This window comes from Chiloscyllium plagiosum, unplaced genomic scaffold (genome assembly GCF_037043375.1).
Source record: "Chiloscyllium plagiosum isolate Xiang-an unplaced genomic scaffold, Cpla_swu_hap1 HiC_scaffold_5, whole genome shotgun sequence".
NCBI classification, from domain to species: Eukaryota; Metazoa; Chordata; class Chondrichthyes; order Orectolobiformes; family Hemiscylliidae; genus Chiloscyllium; species Chiloscyllium plagiosum.
This window is the reverse complement of record NW_028270143.1, coordinates 78,848,945-78,872,101: the sequence shown is the minus strand read 5'-3', so window position 1 is coordinate 78,872,101 and position 23,157 is coordinate 78,848,945. Positions and strand designations below refer to the sequence as shown.

General features: G+C 42.0%; 1 protein-coding gene across 2 annotated transcripts in view; it reads left to right on the top strand.

The window, feature by feature from the left end:
- The window catches only part of abcb4 (ATP binding cassette subfamily B member 4), a 129,705-nt gene that overhangs the window by 56,245 nt on the left and 50,303 nt on the right, over nucleotides 1-23,157 (top strand). For both annotated transcript variants that reach the window (XM_087987334.1, XM_043690329.2), the window contains exons 8-14: nucleotides 1,750-1,874; nucleotides 4,350-4,521; nucleotides 7,154-7,267; nucleotides 10,079-10,189; nucleotides 14,832-14,957; nucleotides 18,570-18,773; nucleotides 19,423-19,593. In XM_087987334.1, coding sequence (XP_087843460.1) covers nucleotides 1,750-1,874; nucleotides 4,350-4,521; nucleotides 7,154-7,267; nucleotides 10,079-10,189; nucleotides 14,832-14,957; nucleotides 18,570-18,773; nucleotides 19,423-19,593 — 1,023 coding nt within the window. The remainder of the gene's footprint in view (nucleotides 1-1,749; nucleotides 1,875-4,349; nucleotides 4,522-7,153; nucleotides 7,268-10,078; nucleotides 10,190-14,831; nucleotides 14,958-18,569; nucleotides 18,774-19,422; nucleotides 19,594-23,157) is intronic.

Here is a 23,157-nt window from a genome sequence, read left to right as displayed (position 1 = left end):
AAAGAAGTAGTTTAAAAGATACACATCCAAATACAATGTCATTAATATTACAGCTTCACTTCACGATCCTCGAGTGAATATGGATGTTGAGTGAGGAGTGTCAACAAAGAATTAAAACTGGCACCATTAAATTTGAGTTCCTCACCACTAAAGAATGGGTTTTCACCATCAGAGTCATGGAGGAGCTGAGGATTGAGAACACAATTTTCATAGAATCCCTAGAGTGTAGAAATAGGCCCTTCGGCCCAACAAGTCCACACCGACCCTTCGAAGAGTAATCCACCCAGACCCATTCCCGTACATTAAACCTGACTACTGCACCTAACCTATGCATTCCTGAACACTATCAGCAATTTATCATGGTCAGTCCATCTAACCTGCATATCTTTGGATTGTGGGAGGAAACCGGAGCACTCAGAGGAAACCCACACAGACAGTCACCCAGTTGAACCCGGGTCCCTAGCACTGTGAGCCAACAGTGCTAACTACTGAGCCACTGTGCCTCACCTGTCTCAGAAGTTACAGACTGGCAAAATTAAATGACCACAACAGAGTGAAATAACAGAATGAGGAGCAAAGGGGCAGCAAGCTCAAATCCTCAATAAACTGCACAGATCACAAGATTTACCAGAGCTGCACTCTGAGTGAGTATGAATAAACCTTCAACAGAAGGAAGAAATGATCTTAGTAAAACACTACAGCCAAAATCATATTGAGTTGCAACAGCTCATTAGATAGATAAAAAGGAGAAATTGTAATGCATTAATATCATTGAACAACAAGGGAATAGAAACATAGAACTATTTCTCAGAAAAGGAAGAAAACTCACCAACCAGTCAAGAGTCAAAAAGTGTGGCGCTGGAAAAGCACATCATGTCAGGCAGCATGCGAGGAGCAGGAGTATTGATGTTTCAGGCATAAGCCGTTCATCAGAAATGTGACTGATCTCCAGTATCTGCAGTCCTCACTTTAGCCAGTCAGGAGTCAAAAGTTTGTAATAAGATATGAAACTGTTAAGAGAGACGAATCAAAGCACGACTGAGACTACCACTGTGAGGTATAAAACTATTGCACAAAAAGGTTTAAAAAATATAGAAGATGGATAAATACTTGTATGGGAAATGTAGAGCAATGGGATTAACATCAGAAGTATGGATTATGATGATGTCAAGTGGTGTATTTATCATGTCAGTGTCATCATCCAGGATAGAGGAATCTATGTTTTTCAGATTTCCAGCATTGGTAGTAAATTTATTTTTAGCCATATAAGTACTGTGGCTTTAAGAGTAGGTCAGTGACTAGGAAATTTGCAGTGAAGAGCTCATTTCCTCTCTTCGCAAAGCCTGTCCACTATCTGTGGAGAGAAATCAGAGTTAACATTTGGGGTTCCGTGACCCTTCCACAGAACTCTCACCTGATGTGTATTTTAGTTCTGCACAATTTAGAGGCTTCTCCAATACATGAAGTTAGAGCCTTGAGCCAGGGATTTTGACAAGAGATATTGGATGGTTTGACCTTACAGGGGTTGAATCATACAGAATCCTGTTTGGTGTGAAAACTTCTCTCCTTGCCCTCCTGTACCCGCCTGTGGTTAAACAGCTGTCAAACTCGAATGTAACATTAATTGTCACTGTTGAGATGAACTACAGTCAAACAAATAACATTTTTTTATATTTTTATGATGTTTGCTATAATATTTATAGTTCCTCAAAGGATATGACTTAATTTTCCTTTCTTTGAATGATTTAGTTGTTGACTTCGTTCACAAAACAAGAGCAAAATGCATATGCAAAAGCTGGAGCTGTGGCTGAGGAGGCGTTGTCAGGTTTCAGGACTGTTGTAGCTTTTGGAGGACAAAAGAAAGAAGTTGCAAGGTTAGCCTTGTTGTTTACCTTCCTGAGAGATGACAGTACCCAACACCACTAAAGTTGTGATTTATAAGAGTTGTACACTTATGCTCCTGCTGTGTATCATAGCCAAATGCAGGCATTTATTATATAGACTAAAACCTCAGAACATGGAACAGTCTTTCCATTTTAGCTATCTTTATGGAAACTTTTCGCTGCTTTTTCCTTCTGTGCACATGAATACCTTTTAGTGAGAGGCAACTGATAATCCATATTCCAAAACCTGAATGGAGAGTTTTACTTATCACAAAAAATTCCACTGCCAAAATGCTCCGATCGATCTGTTCAGTGATGGTATCTCTCACCTCTGAAACAGATGAGACTTGACCCTGGGCTCCTGTTCCCAGAGGTAGTGAAACTACCATCACATCACAAGTGCCCTAAGAACCCCATTGAATCTGTGTTTGTTTTCACCTGTTATAGAGTCATAGAGATGTACAGCATGGAAACAGACCCTTCGGTCCAACCCGTCCATGCTGACCAGATATCCCAACCCAATCTAGTCCCACCTGCCAGCACCAGGCCCATATCCCTCCAAACTCTTCCTATTCATATACCCATCCAAATGCCTCTTAAATGTTGGAATTGTACCAGACTCCACCACATCCTCTGGCAGCTCATTCCATATACGTACCACCCTCTGCATGAAAAAGTTGCCCCTTAGGTTTCTTTTATATCTTTCCCCTCTAGTTCTGAACTCCCCCACCCCATGGAAAAGACTTTGCCTATTTATCCACCTTTAACCTAGGCTACAGTGTTTTCCTGGATATAATTCAAAAATATATTGGTTGGAAATTACAGTCTTAATTTTATGTGTGAATTTAAAAGCACATTTGGTTGGCAACAACAGAATAGGTTCTGAACAATTTGCATAAGACTATAAGGAATAGAAGTAGGCCATTTGGCCCCTCAAGCCTGCCTCATCATTCAATCGGATCATGGAAGACCGACATTCAAGTCCATTTTCCCTTTAACCCTCTACTGATAAAGAATCTATTTATCTCTGTCCTAAGTATACACAAACACTGTGCCCACACAGATCTTTATTGCAAGAAGCTCCAAAGGCATTGAGAGAAGAAATTCCTCCCCATCTCAGTCAAAAAATTGGTGCCCTTTTATTTTGATATTGTGGCCTCGGGCCCCATGAGAGGAAACATCCTCTCAGCATTTACCATGTGAAGCTCCTTATGAATCCTATATGTTTCATTGAGATCACTTTTTTTCATTCTTCTAAACCCCTATGAGAAGAGTTCCAACCTATTTAGCCTTTGCTCATAAGCCAATCCCTCCATACCAGGGATCAACCTAGTGAAAGTTCTCTGGACTGCCTCCAATGAAATGATGTCTTCCCATAAGTAAAGAGAACAAAACTGTTCATTGCACACCAGATGTGATCTCACCAGCACCTTGCACAATTGCAGCCTGACTTCCCTATGCTTATACTCCAAATGCCTTGAAATGAGGGTTGACATTCCATTAGCCTTCCTAATTCCCTGCTTCACCTGTGTGCTAGCTTTCTATGTTTCATGTACAAGTACCCCCAAGTCCCTTTGTGTTGCAGCTTTCTGCAGTTTCTTTTAAGCAATATTCTGTAGTTGTGTTCTCCCTTCAAAATGAGTAACTTCATGTTTTCCCACATTATGCTCCATTTGTCATGTGGACATTTATAATGGACATTTATCACCCAGCTAAGTGATGTTTCAGTGGAGCAACAGCTAGCTGAGAATCAGCATCTGTTGGTACTTATCGTCAAGCTATACTCCAAAAATAGGCAAAATTTATTTTTAGCTTGCCATACTTTGGGCTGAATTTATTCTTTGGGCTGAATTTTAACCCTGACATTTGGGTGGATCAGGGTGAGGTAAGGTGCTAAATTTTAAGAAGAAATCCCAAATCCAACCCAGTTCATGTTCAACATGCCCACTTCCGGGTTTAAAGGTTATGGAATAAGGGGTGGACTCCTGGGATTTGGGGAGTTGACAATTAAAATGCATTACTGCGGTTGATTTCATCTGATTTAATTCCCATCCATTCAAAGACACAGGATATCAGGTATCAGTCACCATCGCTCTCCAATCCCTTCCCAACCCAGAATAGGGATTGGATCCCACTCATCCCAATCCCTCATATTCCTGTAAAATCATTGTTGCAATTGAGCTTTTCTTTCCTGCCTCAGGTTCTTTGCTGCCTGACTGGAAGCTAAATCTGTTCATCAAAATAACATGCAGAATAATTTTTACCTTGGCTTTTGTGTTCTCTATCTGAAACACCTCTCTGACATATCTCAGAATATAATTTTTCTAACTCAGATTCTCATTCCGACCAGAACAAAAGTAGATGGTTGAAAAAGTTTCTCATTTACTCTGTTATAAAGATGACCCAGAGTGGTGTAATGGTTGGATTATTGTTCCCGTTACAAATTATATTCACTTTTTTATAAAGGTATGAGAAGAATTTGATTGAAGCTAAGAACGTTGGAATCAAAAAGTCAATTAGCAGCAATATAGCGGTGGGTTTCACCTTCTTAATGATCTATGCGTCGTATGCCCTGGCATTCTGGTATGGAAGTACCCTGATATTGGATGATAATTATACAATTGGAAAAGTGCTAACAGTAAGTGATATTTCACACTATGTTGAACACTAAGATAATGCTTATAAGGATTATGATTCTAAAAATTGTTTTCTGTTCTCCTTATTCTAATTTTTATTTTATTCATTTCTTTTTCCCATTTCAACCACATGGGGTAGAAATGAATCTAGAGCCAATTGAGGATCACTACTACTTATTGCTTTAAAGCATGTCCTAAACTGGAGTCTCAAAGAATAACTTTATTTGAATCTCAGGACTGCTCCTGATGTTGGTCATGTCTCCACAGTCAAATCAAGTTAGAAAGGCGCAATTTTGAGCTGTGTGTTAGCAGTCCTCAGCTAAGTCGGAAGCAGTGAGGTTTTGGTGGGCTGCAGGGTTGTGATGGGTAATCATGGTGCTTGTGAACTCAGTGATCATTCCTGCTCCTCTTGCCTCTTTTTAAAATGTTCACAGCTTTCTTCACATTAGCACTTATAAGAGGCTGTTGAAGGATTTTGAGCAGGACAGACCAGAGCCTCCCCTTCCATCGAGAATTAATTCTGAAGCAAGGTTTTGTCAGCTGACATTAAGCACCTAATTTACGTATTGATGTCTGACTGGAATGTTCATCGGTAAACATCCATCTGGCAAAGAAGAAACAGAAGTCAGTCTGTCCATATAGGCTTATTCACAAAACTCCATACAATAGGCTGCTTTTCTCTTCCACGGACGATACCCTTCCAAATGGAGACTGGACCCTTTATAAGAAAATGTACAAAATAGCTGCAGGAGTAGGCCATTTGACCCATTGAACCCATCCACTATTCAACATGATCATGACTAATCCTCTATCTTGACACCACATTTCTCTCTCCACTAACTTCTTCTAACGTAAGGCCTCTAGAAATCCATCTAATTCTTTCTTAAGTAAATTCTGCGACTTTCCTGCCGCAGCCTTTTATGGTAGAGAATTCCACCGGTTCATTGTACTCTGAGTGGATGATGAACTACATAGCCTTGGACAACGACTCTTTGTTTTACCTTCTTGGCTGTTCTCCCCACTGAATTGCTTGTCAGGATCCTATCTCCATGCCAGTCTAGTTTAAATTTACTCCAACAGCATTAGAAAAACTCCCTTTGACGATGTTGGTTGATATTTGTCGGTGCTCTTGTTCAGATGTACTTGTCTAGCATGTACAGGTGTCCCCTCTAACAGAAATAATCACAATGCATCAGGAATCTAAAGTCCTCCTCCTGCACCATCTCACCAGCCATGCTCTATCCTTCTATAACTGTACTCACTACTGCGTGATACTGGGAGTAATCCAGAGATTACAACTTTTGAAGTCTTGCTTTCCCATTTCCTATTTAATGCCCTAAGTTCTGCTTGCAGGATCTTCTTCCTTTGTCATTGGTTCCAACATGACATTTGAGAACGAATAGAGTATCTTGCAGTCACATCTATGATTGCGGAAATGCCTGTTTACTCCCCTCACTAACATACCCCTTATCATTATTCCTGCCCATACCTCTTCCTCAGCACCTACCAAAATTAAGGAAAATCCAAAAATGTTTTATCAGGACTTCGAGAACAAAGGGTTTACAAAGGAAAGAAGGGCAGAAAATGTGGGCAAATTTTTAAATGAACACTTCTGTCCTTCCAAGGCAGCAGGATAATGGAGTTAAAAAGGGGGAGGGGATAAGCATAATAAGCAGAATGGCTGCCTTCCTTGAACATGGATAAACTGCCAGGCCCAAATTTTATTTTATTATTCATTCATAGGATGAGGGTGTTGCTGACCAGGCCCGCAATTATTACCAAGAGGGCAGCTAAAAGTCAGCCACATTCCTGTGGGCCTGGAGTCACATGTAAACAAGACCAGGAAAGAATGGCAGATTTCCTTCCCTAAACAGCATTAGTGAACCAGATCAGCAATGGATTCATGGTCACCATTGGACTCTTAATTACAGATTTTTATTGAATTCAAATTCTGCCATCAACCTTGGCAGGATTTGAACCTGGGACCCCTGAGCATTACCTGGGTTGCTGGATTAGCAGCCGAGTGACATTACCATGAGACCTTCACCTCGCCCTGTCCTTTAGTCTATTAAAGGAAGCCAGTGATGAAATACCTCACTAGAATAGAAAATATAGGCAATGTACTGGAGGATTGGAGGTCTGTGGAAATTGTGCCATTATTCAAAAAAGATGTGAAGGATAGACCAAATATGAAAGTCCTGACCCCAGAGGAAGGTAAGTTACTAATGTGCCATTCAGAGATTGCAGTGGGATGAGGCTTTATAATATAGTCCTCCTAGCACTGTAGTCTATGCAAATTGAGAATTGGATATCACAAACACAATCATCGTTGCCAGTGAGGCAATTGGCTCAAAGTTTGATACCTCTGAGGCATGCCCTGCCCGGTGAGGCTTTGTAGGTGCCCAGAATATTTGGATGAGCCCTAAGGTCCATATTCATCCTTGTCCCATTCTTTCTTCAGGTGGGTGTTGCTAATCCAAAAGCAAGTCTAGATTAATTTTTACCCTAAGGTTTTTAGAGGTTCAACAAATGAACTATGACAGTTAGTTAAAAAACAGACAATTAGCAATTCTAGCATTCTTTTGCCAGTATCCCCCCCCCTTTTAACACTTCAATTGTTTTTTAAATCTTTAGGTGTTCTTTTCGGTGCTGATTGGAGCATTTTCTATTGGCCAGACTTCACCAAATATTGAGGCACTTGGCAGTGCAAGGGGAGCAGCCTACATAGTCTTCAACATCATTGATCAGGTGACCATATATTCCATTGGAGTTGGGAATGGGAAAAGCTTGTAAACAAAATCATATTCAAACATCAAAGTTGCTGCAGAATGTATTTTGTGAGACCGGGAATCCAGAGTGTGAAGATTTATTTATGACTTGGAGATGCCGGTGTTGGACTAGGGTGGACAAAGTTTAAAAATCACACAACACCAGGTTATAGTCCCAACAGGTTTATTTGGAAGCACTAGCTTTCGGAGCGCTGCTCCTTCAGGTGGTTTTTATCTAGTACGTTTTAAGCCCCAGGATCCCTGGATGCCTGAAACTAAACTAAGGTTAAAATTGTCCTACTGGCCTCCATTTCACCTGTTAGATTCTCTTCCCACCCTGCACTTCATTTTAAGCTGGAGTTTTGTGAAAAGTAAGTGCTCAGTTTCTTCCAGGCAGCCTGTCCATGAAGGATGGTTGAAGTCAGTAGAGCAACCAGTTGAGATCTTAATTGTAGTGCTCTCTTCGACCAGTACTGTTCACAGTTACAACTTGGCTTCATGCCTGGATTACAGTGCGGCTGGTGTGTAATTTGGTGCTGCTAGTCTCTGTGCTGGATTGCTGCTGCAAACCTGACTCTGAGCTGTTGTGACTGAGAATTACTCAGGGACAGATACAATGCCCACCACTAATTGACTGGCTGTCAATGAAGGCTTTGTTATGCTACTCACTGGCATTTACAGTCAGCAATGTAGGCCAATCCCATTGGTCTGGTAAGGAGGAGAGGACTCTCAGGTAAGGAATGCACCCCCTTTTCTGGACTTCTGGAGAGAAAGCACAAGACTTCTTATCTTTTAAAAGCCTAAAAATCAAATACACAAGAAAAAGATGAGACAGAGATGTAAAGTTAGTTAATAATTATACAATTAATAATCAATTCCTCCTTATCTTAAAAAAGTTTAAGAAACCTTAGACTTTAAACTGAATTTTATGAACTATTTAACTTTGTGATTCTCCTCAGAAACATTTCATTCGGATGTTTAGCAACAAACCGTGAATGTGAATCGGGTAATTTTCTGCTATCCTTGGAGATGGGTTGTAAAACAGGAAGGATGGCAAAATAATGCTGAAAATTCATAGTCATAGAAACCTACAGCAGAGAAGAAAGCCATTCGGCCCATCAAATCTGCAGTGATCAAAAATGAGCACTCAACTATTCTGACCCCATTTTCTAGCATTTGGCCCATAGCCTTATACATCCTGGCATTTGAACAAAGAACAAAGAGAGCAAAGAAAATTTACAGCCCAGGAACAGGCCCTTCAGCCCTCCAAGCCTGAGATGATCCAAATCTACTGTCTAAAGCTGTCGACCAATTCCTAAGCATCTGTATCCCTCTGCTCCCCACTTACTCATGCATCTGTCCAGATGCATCTTAAATGAATCTAACATGCCTGCCTCTACCACCTCTGCTGGCAACGCATTCTAGATATCCACCACCCTCTGTGTGAAGTACTTGCCGCGTGTATCCCCCTTAAACTTTTCATCTCTCGTCTTGAAAGCATGACCTCTCGTTATTGAATCCTTCGCCCTGGGAAAAAGCTTATCCCTATCCACCCTGTCTATACCCTTCATGATTTTGTAAACCTCAATCAGGTCCTTCCTCAATCTCCTTTTTTCTAATGAAAACAAACCTAACCTACTCAACCTCTCTTCATAGCTAGCACCTTCCATACCAGGCAACATCTTCGTAAACCTTCTCTGTACCTCTCCAAAGCATCCACATCCTTTTGGTAATGTGACAACCAGAACTGTACACAGTATTCTAAATGCGGCCGAAACAATGTCTTGTACAATTTTACCATGACTTGCCAGCTGTTATACTCAATACCTGTCCAGTGAAGGCAAGCATACTATATGCCTTCTTGACCACTCCATCCACCTGTGCAGCAGCCTTCAGGGTACAATGGACCTGCACTCCCAGATCTCTCTGCCCATCAACTTTTCCCAGGCTCTTCCGTTCATTGTATAATTCGCTCTAGAATTAGACTTGCCTAAATGCATCACCTCGCATTTGTCTGGATTGAACTTCATCTGCCACTTTTCCGCCCAACTCTCCAGTCTATCTATATCCTCCTGTATTGTCTGACAGTCCCTTATGCTTTCTGCTACTCCACCAGTCTTCGTGTCATCTACAAACTTGCTGATCATACCAACAGTGCCCTCTTCTAGATCATTTATGTATATCACAAACAACAATGGCCCCTGATCCCTATGGAACACCACTGGTCACCTTTCTCCATTTTGAGAAACTCCCTTCAACCACTACTCTCTGTTTCCTGTTGCTCAACCAATTCTTTATCCACCTAGCTAGAACACCCTGCACACCATGTGACCTTTCTATTAGTTTACCATGGGGAACCTTATCAAACTCCTTACTAAAGTCCATGTATGTGACATCAACAGCCCTTCCTTCATCTATCAACTTGGTCACTTGCTTGGTGTTGGAGCTCCCAGGCAAGCTTCTTACTACCTTGCCTTTTTGGCAGCAGCATGAAAATTGGAAGGTTGGCCACCCACCCAGAAGGAATCTGTGCCGTTAAGAGCTACATTCTGTTTCTGCAGGCAATTTGGGTGATGGGGAGACTGTCCAAAGAAAGGTGGTGACCTCACGGCAGGCTTTCATGGTAGAGCCAGCCAACTGTGGGTTTTGGATTTTCGTTATGGCTTGTACAACTCCTGGGGCAAAGTTTTCCATATTTGTACTGCATGCAACTTGACAAATGCCTTTTTTTTATCAAGAATAAATCTGAGATCTTACGTAATTAATATACTTTTTCTTCTTCATTATGCAGGAACCATCAATTGACAGTTTTTCAGAAAGTGGACATAAACCTGATCAAGTTAAAGGAGATGTTGAATTTATAAATGTGCACTTCAAATACCCTTCCCGGTCTGATGTTCAGGTAGGACACATTCTAATGCTTTGGGAACAGAAATTGCAACACTTTGTTTTCTTTTATTAAGATAAAGAGTTCTTACCTAACTTAAACTATTAAAAGTAGACTTGCTGCTTTAATAAATGTCAAGGCTGATGTGACCATGTTTTATTTCTGTTCTGAAAATATTTGCTTAGTTAGACAGGACTGTGCGAATTCAGTACTAATACACCAATGATATTTCACCTTTGTGTAATGTTCTGATGAAAGCCCTTTGCAGACGGACTGGGAATGGGAAGGTTTGCAAAGTGTCACGGGAAGGTTCTGATGTTAGGGTGATGGTGAGAAAGGTGGGGGTGAATGTCTTCCTGACACCTTCTCACTGCCATGCCATTTTGGAAGCTCTGATAATTGCCAGGATCCCATCTGAGCCACATGGGAAGAGATTGTTTAAGAACAGCTTCCTGCCGATTGGTATCTTACACCAGCTCAGAAGACTAGCAAGCTTTGGGAATGGGTCGAGGGACCATGGAGGCAGGCTCCAATATCAGTGGTTGCTCTGGGGACCAGCTCTCCAGGGCGCCACTCAATCAGCAGGGCAACCTTGCCTGGCCCCAGCTTTCCTCAACAATGTTTAGACCATTTCAAGGGTGTCTGACCATCAAAGTGCTTTTGACTGCAGCCTCAGCCTCAGCAATAGCCAATGTTAGTGCTGGCACTAATGGCTGGCAGTCCCTGAGTGAGGTCAGCATTCTTAATTGAGTAGGAGCCATTTAATGAACCACCGGCACCAAAGTGTGTCCCTTTGTTTTGCCATCAAAGAACAAAGAAAATTACAACATAGGAAGAGGCCCTTCGGCCCTCCAAGCCTGTGCCAATCCAGATCCTCTACCTAAACCTGCCACCTATTTTCTAGAGATCTGTATCTTAGAGTCATGGAGTCATAGAGATGTACAGCATGGAAACAGACCCTTCGGTCCAACCCGTCCATGCCGACCAGATATCCCAACCCAAACTAGTCCCACCTGCCAGCACCAGGCTCATATCCCTCCAAACCCTTCCTATTCATATACCCATCCAAATGCCTCTTAAATGTTGCAATTGTACCAGCCTCCACCACTTCCTCTGGCAGCTCATTCCATACACGTACCACCCTCTGCGTGAAAAAGTTGCCCCTTAGGTCTCTTTTATATCTTTCCCTTCTCACCCTAAAACTATGCCCTCTAGTTCTGGACTCCCCCACCCCATGGAAAAGACTTTGTTTATTTACCCTATCCATGCCCCTCATGATTTTGTAAACCTTTGCAAGGTCACCCCTCAGCCTCCAATGTTCCAGGGAAAACAGCCCCAGCCTGTTCAGCCTCTCCCTGTAGCTCAAATCCTCCAACACAGGCAGCATCCTTGTAAATCTTTTCTGAACCCTTTCAGGTTTCACAACATCTTTCCGATAGGAAGGAGACGAGAATTGCAGGCAATATTCCAACAGTGGCCTAACCAATGTCCTGTACAGCCGCAACATGACCTCCCAACTCCTGCACTCAGTACTCTGATTGATAAAGGAAAGCATACCAAATGCCTTCTTCACTATCCTATCTACCTGCGACTCCACTTTCTCCCTGCCCATTCATGTATCTGTCTAGATACATCTTAAATGACGCTATCATGGCTGCTTCTACCACCTCCGCTGGCAACGTGTTTCAGGCACCACCATCCTCTGCGTAAAGAACTTGTCACGCATATCTCCCCTAAACCTTTCCCCTCTCACTTTGAATTTGTGTCTCTTTGTAATTGAGTCCCCTGCTCTGGGAAAAACACTTCTTGCTGTCCACCCTGCTTGTACCTCTTTTGATTTTGTAGACCTCAATCAGGACCCCCTCAACCTCCATCTTTCCAATGAAAACAATCCTAACCTACTCATCCTCTCTTCATAGCTAGTGCCCCCCATACTAGGCAACATCCTGGTGAACCTCCTCTGCACCCTCTCCAAAGAATCTACATCCATTTGGTAATGTGACAACCAGAACTGTATGCAGTATTCCAAATGTGGCTGAACCAATTTTATACAACTGTAACATGACCTGCCAACTCTTGTACTCAACACCCCGTCCGATGAAGGAAAGCATGCCATGTGCCTTCTTGACCAGCATTGCCACTTTCATGGAACAATGGACCTGAGCATCCAGATCTCTCTGCACATCAATTTTCCCCAGTATTTTTCCATTTGCTTTTGAAGTTTGCTTTTGAATTGGATCTTCCATAATGCATCACCTTGCATTTGCCCGGATTGAACTCGATCTGCCATTTCTCTGCCCAACTCTCTAATATCATTATATTCTGCTGCATTCTCTGACAGTCCCCTTCACTGTCACTCCACTAATCTTAGTGTCATTTGCAAACTTGCTAATCGGACCACTTATACCTTCCTCCAAATCATATATGTATATCACAAACAACAGTGGACCCAGCATGGATCCCTGTGAACTGGTCACAGTTCTCCATTTTGAGAAATTTCCTTCCATTACTACTCTGTCTCCTGTTGCCCAGCCAGTTCTTTATCCATCTAGCTAGTGCACCCTGGACCCCATGCGACTTCACTTCCTCCATCAGCCTACCATGGGGAACCTTGTCAAATGCCTTTCTGAAGTCCATGGACAGAACAACTTCAGTTATCTAAACATCCATTATCCGAATTTCAAATTATCTGACCAAGATCTCAAGGTCCCATAAAAATGTTATCCATTATCCGAACAATCAGTTATCCAAATAATCAGTTATCTGAACAAAATACTCCCTGCCCACCTCATTCAGATAAGTGAGGTTATTCTGTATATGACATCTACAACTCTTCTCTCATCGATCAACTTTGTCACTTCCTCAAAGAACTCTACTAAGTTGGTAAGACATGACTTACTCTGTACAAAACCATGTTGCCTATAACTGATAACCCCTTTTCTTCCAAATGAGAATAGATCCTATCCCTCAGTATCTTCTCCAGCAGCTTCCCTACCACTGACGTCAGGCTCACTAGTCTATAATCAGCTAGATCATTCCTGTCACCCTTCTTAAACAAGGGGACAACGTTAGCAATTCTCGAGTTCTCCGGGACCTCACCCATGTTCAAGGATGATGCAAAGATGTCTGTTAAGGGCCCAACTGTTACCTCTGTCACTTCCCTGAGTAACCTGGGATAGATCCCAACTGGACCTGGGGACTTGTCCACCTTAATGCCTTTTAGAATACCCAAAATTTCCTCACTCCTTATGCCGACTTGCCGTAGAGTAATCAAACATCTATCCCTAACCTCAACATCCATCATGTCCCTCGCCTCAGTGAATACCGATGCAAAGTACACATTAAGAATCTCACCCATTTTCTCTGACTCCACCCATAACTTTCCTTCTTTGTCCTTGAGTGGGCCACCCCTTTCTCTAGTGACCCTCTTGCTCCTTATATATGAATAAAAGGCTTTGTGATTTTCCTCAACCCTGTTTGCTAAAGATATCTCATGACCCCTTTTAGCCCTCTTAACTCCTTGTTTCAGACTGGCCCTACATTCCTGATATTCTTCCAAAGCTATGTCTGTCTTCAGTCACCTAGACTTTATGAATGCTTCCTTTTTCCTCTTAGCTGGTCTTACAATTTCATCTGTTTTTAGATTAGAGTGATGTTACAAAAGCACAGCTGGTCAGGCAGCATCCAAGGAGCAGGAAAATCGACGTTTCGGGCAAAAGCCCTTCATCAGTTTCATCTGCCATCCACGGTTCCATAATCTTGCCATTTCTATCCGTGGGTGGCACGGTGACATGGTGGTTAGCACTGCTGCCTCAGAATGCCAGAGACCCAGATTCAATTCCCGCCTCAGGCAACTGTCTGTGTGGAGTTTGCACATTCTCCCCGTGTCTGCGTGGGTTTCCTCCCACAGTCCAAAGATGTGCAGGTTAGGTGAATTGGCCATGCTAAATTACCTGTAGTGTTAGGTGAAGGGGTAAACGTAGGGGAATGGGTCTGGGTGGGTGGCTCTTCGGAGGGTCAGTGTGGACTTGTTGGGCCGAAGGGCTGTTTCCACACTGTAAGTAATCTAATCTATCCCTCATTTTCATAAGAATGTGTCTCTCCTGTACTCTAATCAATCTCTCTTTGAAAACCTCTCACATACAAATGTGGATTTACTGTCAAACAGCTGCTCCCAATCTACATTCCCCAGCTCCCACCGAATTTTGGTATCGTTGCCCTTCCCCCAATTTAGCACTCTTCCTTTAGGACCACTCTCATCTTTGTTCATGGGTACTCTAAAACTTACAGAATCAGCTAGAGCTGAGTCATCCCTCCTTCCAGTACCAGCAATGGGATGCCTGCCTCCTCAGCAAAATTTAGACTATTAACTTATTTCTTTATTTTCTGATGCTGTCTGGGTTGATGGATAGTTCCAGTATTTCTGTTCTTATTTCTGGTTAAATCACATGGGCATTTTGCTGTCAACCTCAAGTTTGTGACCAATTGGTCTATACTCATGTCGAGGGTAGATTGAATGAATGCAAACTTCTCACAGTCCTGCCTAACTGAGCCAAAATTTTCAGAACAGAAATGAAAAATGGTTGAAAAGGCCTTGACATGTATTGAAGCCTAATAGCGCAATATTAACTTACCTTTCCTTTTTGTTTTGTGGTAGATATTAAAAGGTCTCAACTTGAAGTTGAAATGCGGGCAAACAGTTGCTCTGGTTGGCAGCAGTGGCTGTGGTAAAAGCACCACCATCCAACTTCTGCAGAGATTCTATGACCCTGAAGAAGGAATGGTAAAGCGTTTAACAACATTTGTCATGTTGTGAAAATAAAGTCACTAAACACCAAGTGGGTTCAGCAGTTGGGAGCTCCAAATCCAACATTGGGTGGGATGTGATCCCTACAGGGGTAGATTTTTAACACAGGGAATTTTCAACAGGAAAGCTGGTGGGTAACTTTTCCAACTGCGCACAAGAGAATGTGGACACGGCAATTTGAACTGCTGGGCAGGACAGAGCATGAACCAGCGTTCTTTAGTCTGGTGTTTGAAATAAGAACAGCAGCCATATGGTAAACCTATGTACAGAAAATAGTGTTCAGTTCCCGTGCAGATGTAAATTGCAGAAATAATGTATATGATTCATGTTATAGCCCAGTACCTGAATTTAGTACTTCTTGTCTGGAGGAAACAAAACACAACCCAAAACAGGAGAGTGAAGGTGAGGGCATGATTCAAAGCAAATGAACACAGAAGAATGACAGAAATGATACATAAAGTATCTGTAGATATGAATTGGAAGATTAACATCACAATTTGTTCATGACAGCAGATTGTAGGTAGAATAGGTTGGTTTGGTGGCTCAGTGGTTAGCACTGCTACCTCACAGCGCCAGGGACCCTGGTTTGATTCCAGCCTTGGGTGATTGTCTGTGTGGAGTTTGCACATTTTTCTTTTTTCTGCTTGGATTTCTCCTGGTGCTCTGGTTTCCTTTCACAGTCCAAAGATGTGCAGATTAGATGGATTGACCAGGAATCTCCTGTTCCTTGGATGCTGCCTGACCTGCTGTGCTGTTCCAGCAATAAAGTTTCAACTTTGATCTCCAGCATCTGCAGACCTCACTTTCTCCAGGCTAAATTACCCATAGTGTCCAAGGATGTGCAGGCTTGGTGGATTTACCATGGGAAATACAGCGTTACAGGGATTGGGGATGGGGAGAGGCGGGAGCGTGGTGGGTTCTGGATGAACGCTCTTTGGAGGATCAGTATGGACTCAATAGGTCAAATGGCTTGTTTCCACATTGTAGGAATTCTATGATTCGAATAAATTATGATAAGTGTTGATAGGGACTACGGGAGGATATCTTGGCAGGATAAGTTCTTGCGGCTCTTAGTAGCAAACATAAAGTAAACTTTGGAATCGAAATACAAAGTGTCCCTGGGTTGTGAAGTGTTCCGTTCGTCAATCTGACGTAAGTTGGAACACCACGCATAACAATAGAATGCAGTCGTTTGCAAGTACAGGAAATGTCCAAATGTCAGTACTTTAAAATTAAATGGATCGCATTCTTCAGTACTAGTGTTTGTAAGTTGGACATTCTTAAATTGGGAGCCCTTTATACGTGTTAAAGGGTGATATTTTAAAAGGAGTAAAGCCTTTGTTTGCAATCTCACAAGCTAATACAGCTGCCATTACAAGCAACTAAAAAGCTACACGATTTATTGTGCCTTCTTTTTATCTCCAGGGTCCTCAGATATTTCCACCTTCTCCCTCACACGATTCCCTACCACCATGGTTGACAGGACCCTCAGCCATGTCCAACTCTTTCCCTGCATTTCTGCCTCCCCTTTTTCTATTCTTCCCCACAATCCAATAAGGTTCCCTGGTGTTTCCAATTCACCACCGCCTGCATCCAAAGTGTCAGAAGCTGCCATTTCTGCCAGTTCCAGTAGGTGGAACTACCAGACACCCATTCGCAGTTTTCTTCCCTTCCCCAACAAGCCCCTTTTCCTTGTCAGTATTTTGCTGAGACTGTTTCTTCCAGAGCACCCTGGTCGTCTCCCAACACCTCCCCACACCCCCATGGCACCTTCCCATTCAGCCACAGGCAGTGTTACAATTGTCTGTTTACCTCCTCCCTCCTCAATATCCAAGGCCCGAGCCACACCTTCCAGGTGAAGCAGCGATTTACCTGCACTTTACTCAACTTAGTCTGCTGTACTCATTGCTCACAATGTGGTCTCCTCTACACTGGGGAGATGAAGCAAAGACTAGGCAACTGCTTTGCAGATCACCTACACTCTGAACACAAATATGACCTTGAGCTTCCAGTTCAACGCAGCACCATGTTCCTTGGCCAACACCTGTGTATCAGGCTTTCTGCAGTGCTCCAGTGAAGTTAGAAGAACAGCATCTCATTTTCTACCTGGGTACCCCGCATCCTTCAGGTCTGAATATCAATTTCAATAATTTTAGAACCTGGACACCTGCTTCTGTTTTCTTTACACCTCCCCCTCCCCCCACCCTCCAGGCTGCTTTTCTCTCCGCCTTTGTCCCTTTGATAAGCTCTTTTTCTTCCCTGACATCCCTTTGTCTGCCTAACTTTCTTTCTCTCTTTCTGGGCTCTGTCTCCACTGATCCACTCTCTCCCTTCCCTCCCCATTGCCCATCATCCACATAAATACCACCTTATTCCTAGCTATTATCAATTCTGAAGAAGGGTCAGTAGACCCAAAACATTAACTCTGCAGTTTTTCCATAGTTAGTGCCAGACCTGCTGCATTTCTTCAGCATTTCGTGTTTTCTGTTTCAGATCTTCAGCGTCTGTAGTTCTTAGATAATACAATGAACTACAATGTAGTTTGGGTCAGATTGATTTTGGGTATATAAGGCACTGTTTGTTGCTGCCTAATACATAACCAGGGATTCTGATTATTTTTAGTTTTAATCGCTTCATGTATTTTGAGATGTTATGAGTCTTTTTTTCTGCTCTCCTGTGAAGTTCACACAGTTTGCATATTGTAAAGCGTGTGTCTTTTGATTTTTTTGTATTTTTGATTTTGGGACTAAAATAGGAAAAGACTATTTAAAAGCCAAGGATTTTGGAAAGGTTGCTGCATTTTTAAAAACAGGCTACTGACATTCATTGTAAGTACTGTTTATACTCTTGCTTGTTCAAGCAGTGTGGAGGTTGGAGGTTATTCTAGGCTGGATAGTGCCAAGAGGCATATGCATAGAGAGTTTGGCTGATAACAAGTCACTGATTGGTCTGTGCAATGGTGACTAAGTTGTCAATGACAGGCTTTTCTGCCGACTGACAACTATTTCATTGGCTCCCAGCTAGCTGCATAGCTTGTGAGAGTAAATGTGATAACCAAAGGTTTTCAGGCATCCAGAAGGAGAGCGTTATGTCCTTTGCAATTAAAAAAAACCCTCAAGTGAGTTTATTTTCCCTCACTCGTTACTGTAAGTTGTTGCTTTTAATCAGAAACTCCATTGAAATGCCTTCCTAGTTTTTCCATCCATTCCTAACACCAATGTTTCTTCATGTCTGTCGTATATTTTTGTAGGGCGATTTTAGAAGCAGAGTTAGAGTTTTAACTAGTGGAATTATATGTGCATTGTTCACAATTGCTTACCTGCAGCTAGAATCTATTTGTAATAGTTGGTCTTTCTTTTAAGTACAGAAACCTGGCCTGTCTTTCTGACAATCTGGGTCTAAATAGATGGATAAAATTGGGAATTTTCTGTACTTTGATTACAACCTTTCTCTTGGAAATAACAGTGCTTGATTTCAGGTGCATTTGATGCAGTGAAGCCTGACATTATAGTAATAGCTTTCACATGCAGTACTTTAAAATCTGTGACAACATAATTATTGATGTAAGTGTATAATTATTTTCAACAGATTATGCTTGATGGACAGGATATCCGAACTTTGAATGTTAGGCATCTCAGGGAAATGATTGGAGTGGTGAGCCAGGAACCTATACTCTTTGCAACCACGATAGCTGAAAACATTCGTTACGGTCGTCAAAATGTCAGTATGACTGAGATAGAAGAAGCTACCAAGGAAGCTAATGCATATGATTTTATTATGAAACTGCCAGATGTAAGTATTGACTACCTTTGTTATTAATTTAATACATTTTACATTGTGAAAACCTGTTTTCTTTTGAGTTTGATTTCTGTTCTTATAAGCTCATCTCTGTCCCTCAGAATTCTTTCTAATAACTTCTGCATTACTGAGATTAGACTGATTTACCTGATCTCACTTTTGGAGAAACTGAGGACTGCAGATGCTGGAGATCAGAGCCGACGTTTTGGGCATAAGCCATTCATCAGGAATGAGGCTTGTAGGCTGGGGCTGAGAAATAAAATCATGGTTGATCTGGTTGGGTTTTGAATTCCAAATTTGATCTACCCCACTAATCTTTGATCATCTTTTCTAACAACAACCTATCTACTTCCATCATGAAAATATTCAATGACCCAGTCACCACTGCTTTCTAGGCCAGAGAATTCCAAAGCTGCACAACCCTCTGAGAGAAAAAAACATTCTTCTCATTTTCTGTCCAAACAGAGAGACCCCTCATTTTTACACAGTGCCCTCTAGTTCTGGACTCACTCAAAAGAGAAAATTACCTTTGATAGTTTGAGACGTCCAGTCATCATTAAATGAGGCTTATTTATTTGAACTTTCTCTTAATAAATAGACATCTATAATGTGTTGCTAACTCTGATTTTGACATCTTCTGTAGAAATTTGAAACGTTAGTTGGCGAAAGAGGCACACAGCTAAGCGGAGGCCAGAAGCAAAGAATTGCCATTGCCCGTGCTCTGGTACGCAATCCAAAGATTCTGCTGCTGGATGAAGCTACATCAGCTTTAGATGCTGAGAGTGAAGCTACTGTTCAAGCTGCTCTTGATAAGGTAATGATTGTTCTCTCTTTAATTTAGCCAATGCTGAGTTAATTATGTTACTGCAATTGAGATAACTTTTTTTAAAATTAGAAGGATTGCCCCACTTTCAGTTTGTCTTGAAATGCTCTTCGGGTACTGGTTCAACAATGATAAGAATTGAGACTAACCGAATTCCTTTTTTGTAAAGGGAAAGTCACCATAGTCTCAGAAGGCTGCTCTCTCATTACAGAGGGACAACCAATGGTGGCTTTAACCTGAAGGTCACCACACTTTAGGTTGGGAAGGTGGATCCTTCATAATGACCTCTGCCAATGTGGGAATTGAACCCACACTTATTGATGTTACACTTCATTACAAGTCAGCGTCCAGTGAATGGAGTTAACTGACCCCTTGGTTCATTATTTGTAATAAGATAGATAGGGAGTTGTGTTTTCACTGAAAACAGCAGTCTGGAGTATTTCGACCAATGTTTCCACTATCTCTGCAGTCACTTTCTTTAAAAGCCTTCGATACAGGCCATCAAGTCTTAGCTTGTGTTCAGTTTGTTAAGTACTTTGTCTCTCATGATGTAGGGCATTAACAGATCTGTCGCCCCATTAATACCTTGTTTATCTGAATCCTTTTGGGGTGTTTATAGTTACCTCCACCATGAAGACTGAAGCAAATTATTAGTTTAAATCATCTCGCATTTCCCTGTTTCCTGTTATCAATTTCCCAGTCACATCCTTCAAAGGTTACACACACGCTTTAGCTACTTTCATTCTTCTTGTGTCACTTTATTTGCTATATATTTTTATATTTCTTGCCAATTTATTTTCATCATGAGTTTTCTCCCTTTTAGTTTAGTCAGCTTAAAACCTTCGCAATCCACTTTCTATCACTAGAGTCAGAGAGTCATAGAGATGTACAGCATGGAAACAGACCCTTCGGTTCAACCCGTCCATGCTGACCAGATATCCCAACCCAATCTAGTCCCACCTGCCAGCACCCGGCCCATACCTCTCCAAACCCTTCCTATTCATATACCCATCCAAATGCCTCTTAAATGTTGCAATTGTACCAGCCTCCACCACTTCCTCTGGCAGCTCATTCCATACACATACCACCCTTTGCGTGAAAATGTTGCCCCTTGGATCTCTTTTATATCTTTCCCCTCTCACCCTAAACCTATGCCCTCTAGTTCTGAACTCCCCGATGCCAGGGAAAAGACTGCCTATTTACCCTATCCATGCCCCTTATAATTTTGTAAACCTTTATAAGGTCACCCCTCAGCCTCCGACGCTCCAGGGAAAACAGCCCCAGCTTGTTCAGCCTGTCCCTATAACTCAAATCCTCAAATCCTGGCAACATCCTCGTAAATCTTTTCTGAACCCTTTTAAGTTTCACAACATCTTTCCGATAGGAAGGAGACCAGAATTGCATGCAATATTCCAACAGTGGCCTAATTAATGTCCTGTACAGTCACAACATGACCTCCCAACTCCTGTACTCAATACTCTGACCAATAAAGGAAAGCATACCAAACGCCTTCTTCACTATCCTATCTACCTGTGACTCCACTTTCAAGGAGCTATGAACCTGCACTCCAAGGTCTCTTTGTTCAGCAACACTCCCTAGGACCTTACCATTAAGTTTATAAGTCCTGCTAAGATTTACTTTCCCAAAATGTAGCACCTCACATTTATCTGAATTAAACTCCATCTGTCACTTCTCAGTCCATTGGCCCATCTGGTCAATAACCCTCTTCGCTGTCCACTACACCTCCAATTTTGGTGTCTTCTGCAAACTTACTAACTGTACCTCTTATGCTCGCATCCAAATCATTTATATAAATGACAAAAAGTAGAGGACCCAGCACTGATCCTTGTGGCACTCCACTGGTCACAGGCCTCCAGTCTGAAAAACAACCCTCCACCACTACCCTCTGTCTTCTACCTTTGAGCCAGTTCTTTATCCAAATGGTTAGTTCTCCCTGTATTCGTGAGATCTAACCTTGCTAATCCGTCTCTCATGGAGAAGCTTGTCGAACGTATAACTGAAATCCACATAGATCACATCTACTGCTCTGCCCTCATTAATCGTCTTTGTTACTTTTTCAAAAAACTCAATCAAGTTTGTGAGACATGATTTCCCACGCACAAAGCCATGTTACTATCCCTAATAAGTCCTTGCCTTTCCAAATACAGGTACATCCTGTCCCTCAGGATTCCCTCCTACAACTTGCCCACCACCGAGGTCAGGATCACTGGTCTGTAGTTCCCTGGCTTGTCTTTACCGCCCTCCTTAAACAGTGGCACCACGTTTGCCAACCTCCAGTCTTCCGAGCACCTCACCTGTGACTATCGATGATACAAATATTTCAGCAAGAGGCCCAGCAATCACTTCTCTAGCTTCCCACAGAGTTCTCGGGTACACCTGATCAGGTCCTGGGGATTTATCCACCTTTCCCCATTTCAAGACATCCAGCACCACCTCCTCTGTAATCTGGACATTTCGCAAGATGTCACCATCTAGTTCCCTACAGTCTATGTCTTCCATATGCTTTTCCAAAGTAAATACTAATGCAAAATACTGCTTTAGTATCTCCCCCATTTTCTGTGGCTCCACACAAAGGCCGCCTTGCTGATCTTTGAGGGGCCATATTCTCACCCTTTTGTCCTTAATGTATTTGTAAAAACCCTTTGGATTCTCCTTATTTCTATTTGCCAAAGCTATCTCATGTCCCCTTTTTGCCCTCCTGATTTCCCTCTTAAGTATACTCCTACTTTCTTTATACTCTTCTAAGGATTCACTCGATCTATCCTGTCTGTACCTGACATATGCTTCCTTCTTTTTCTTAACCAAACCCTCAATTTCTTTAGTAATTCAGCATTTCCTATATCTACCAGCCTTTCCTTTCACCCTGACAGGAATATACTTTTTCTGGATTCTCGTTATCTCATTTCTGAAAGTTTTCATTGCTTTGATAACCTTAAGAGGATGACTCAACACAAGAGTCTAAAGGACAGTTGGTGATTTCCAACGAGCTCTGGTCTTACGGTAACAGTCATATCCCATGAAAGAACTAAGAAGATACTATTTTGATGGACAGTGATTTGTATGTGGGCAAATATCAGATTGTATAACATAGGAGTAGAAATTAGCTATTTTTGTCCCCTCCCTTTTTGCATAATGGTGTTCCATTGACAGTTTTCTAACCCTTCTTCAGAATCTAAGAATTTTTGGAAGATTTCTACCAATGCATCCGTTCTCTCTAGCTACTACCTTTGTTACCATAGGATGCAGTCCATTAGGCTCAGCAAACCAATTGGTCTTTAGTCACACTGATGTCCCTAGTTCTTTGTCTGTAGTGACAGTTTATTTTGGTTTGTTTTGTTTTGGTTCCTTTGCCACACAACCCACATTTTCAGCCGTGATTATTTAGTATTTTTAGAATGTTAGTAGCAACTTCTACTATGACAAGTGATGCAAAGTATTTATTCAGCTCCTTTGCCTTTTCCTGATTCCCATTAATATTTCTCAAGCCTCATTCTCTTAAGAGGCCTATGTTCAATTTGGCTTCTCTCATTTTGT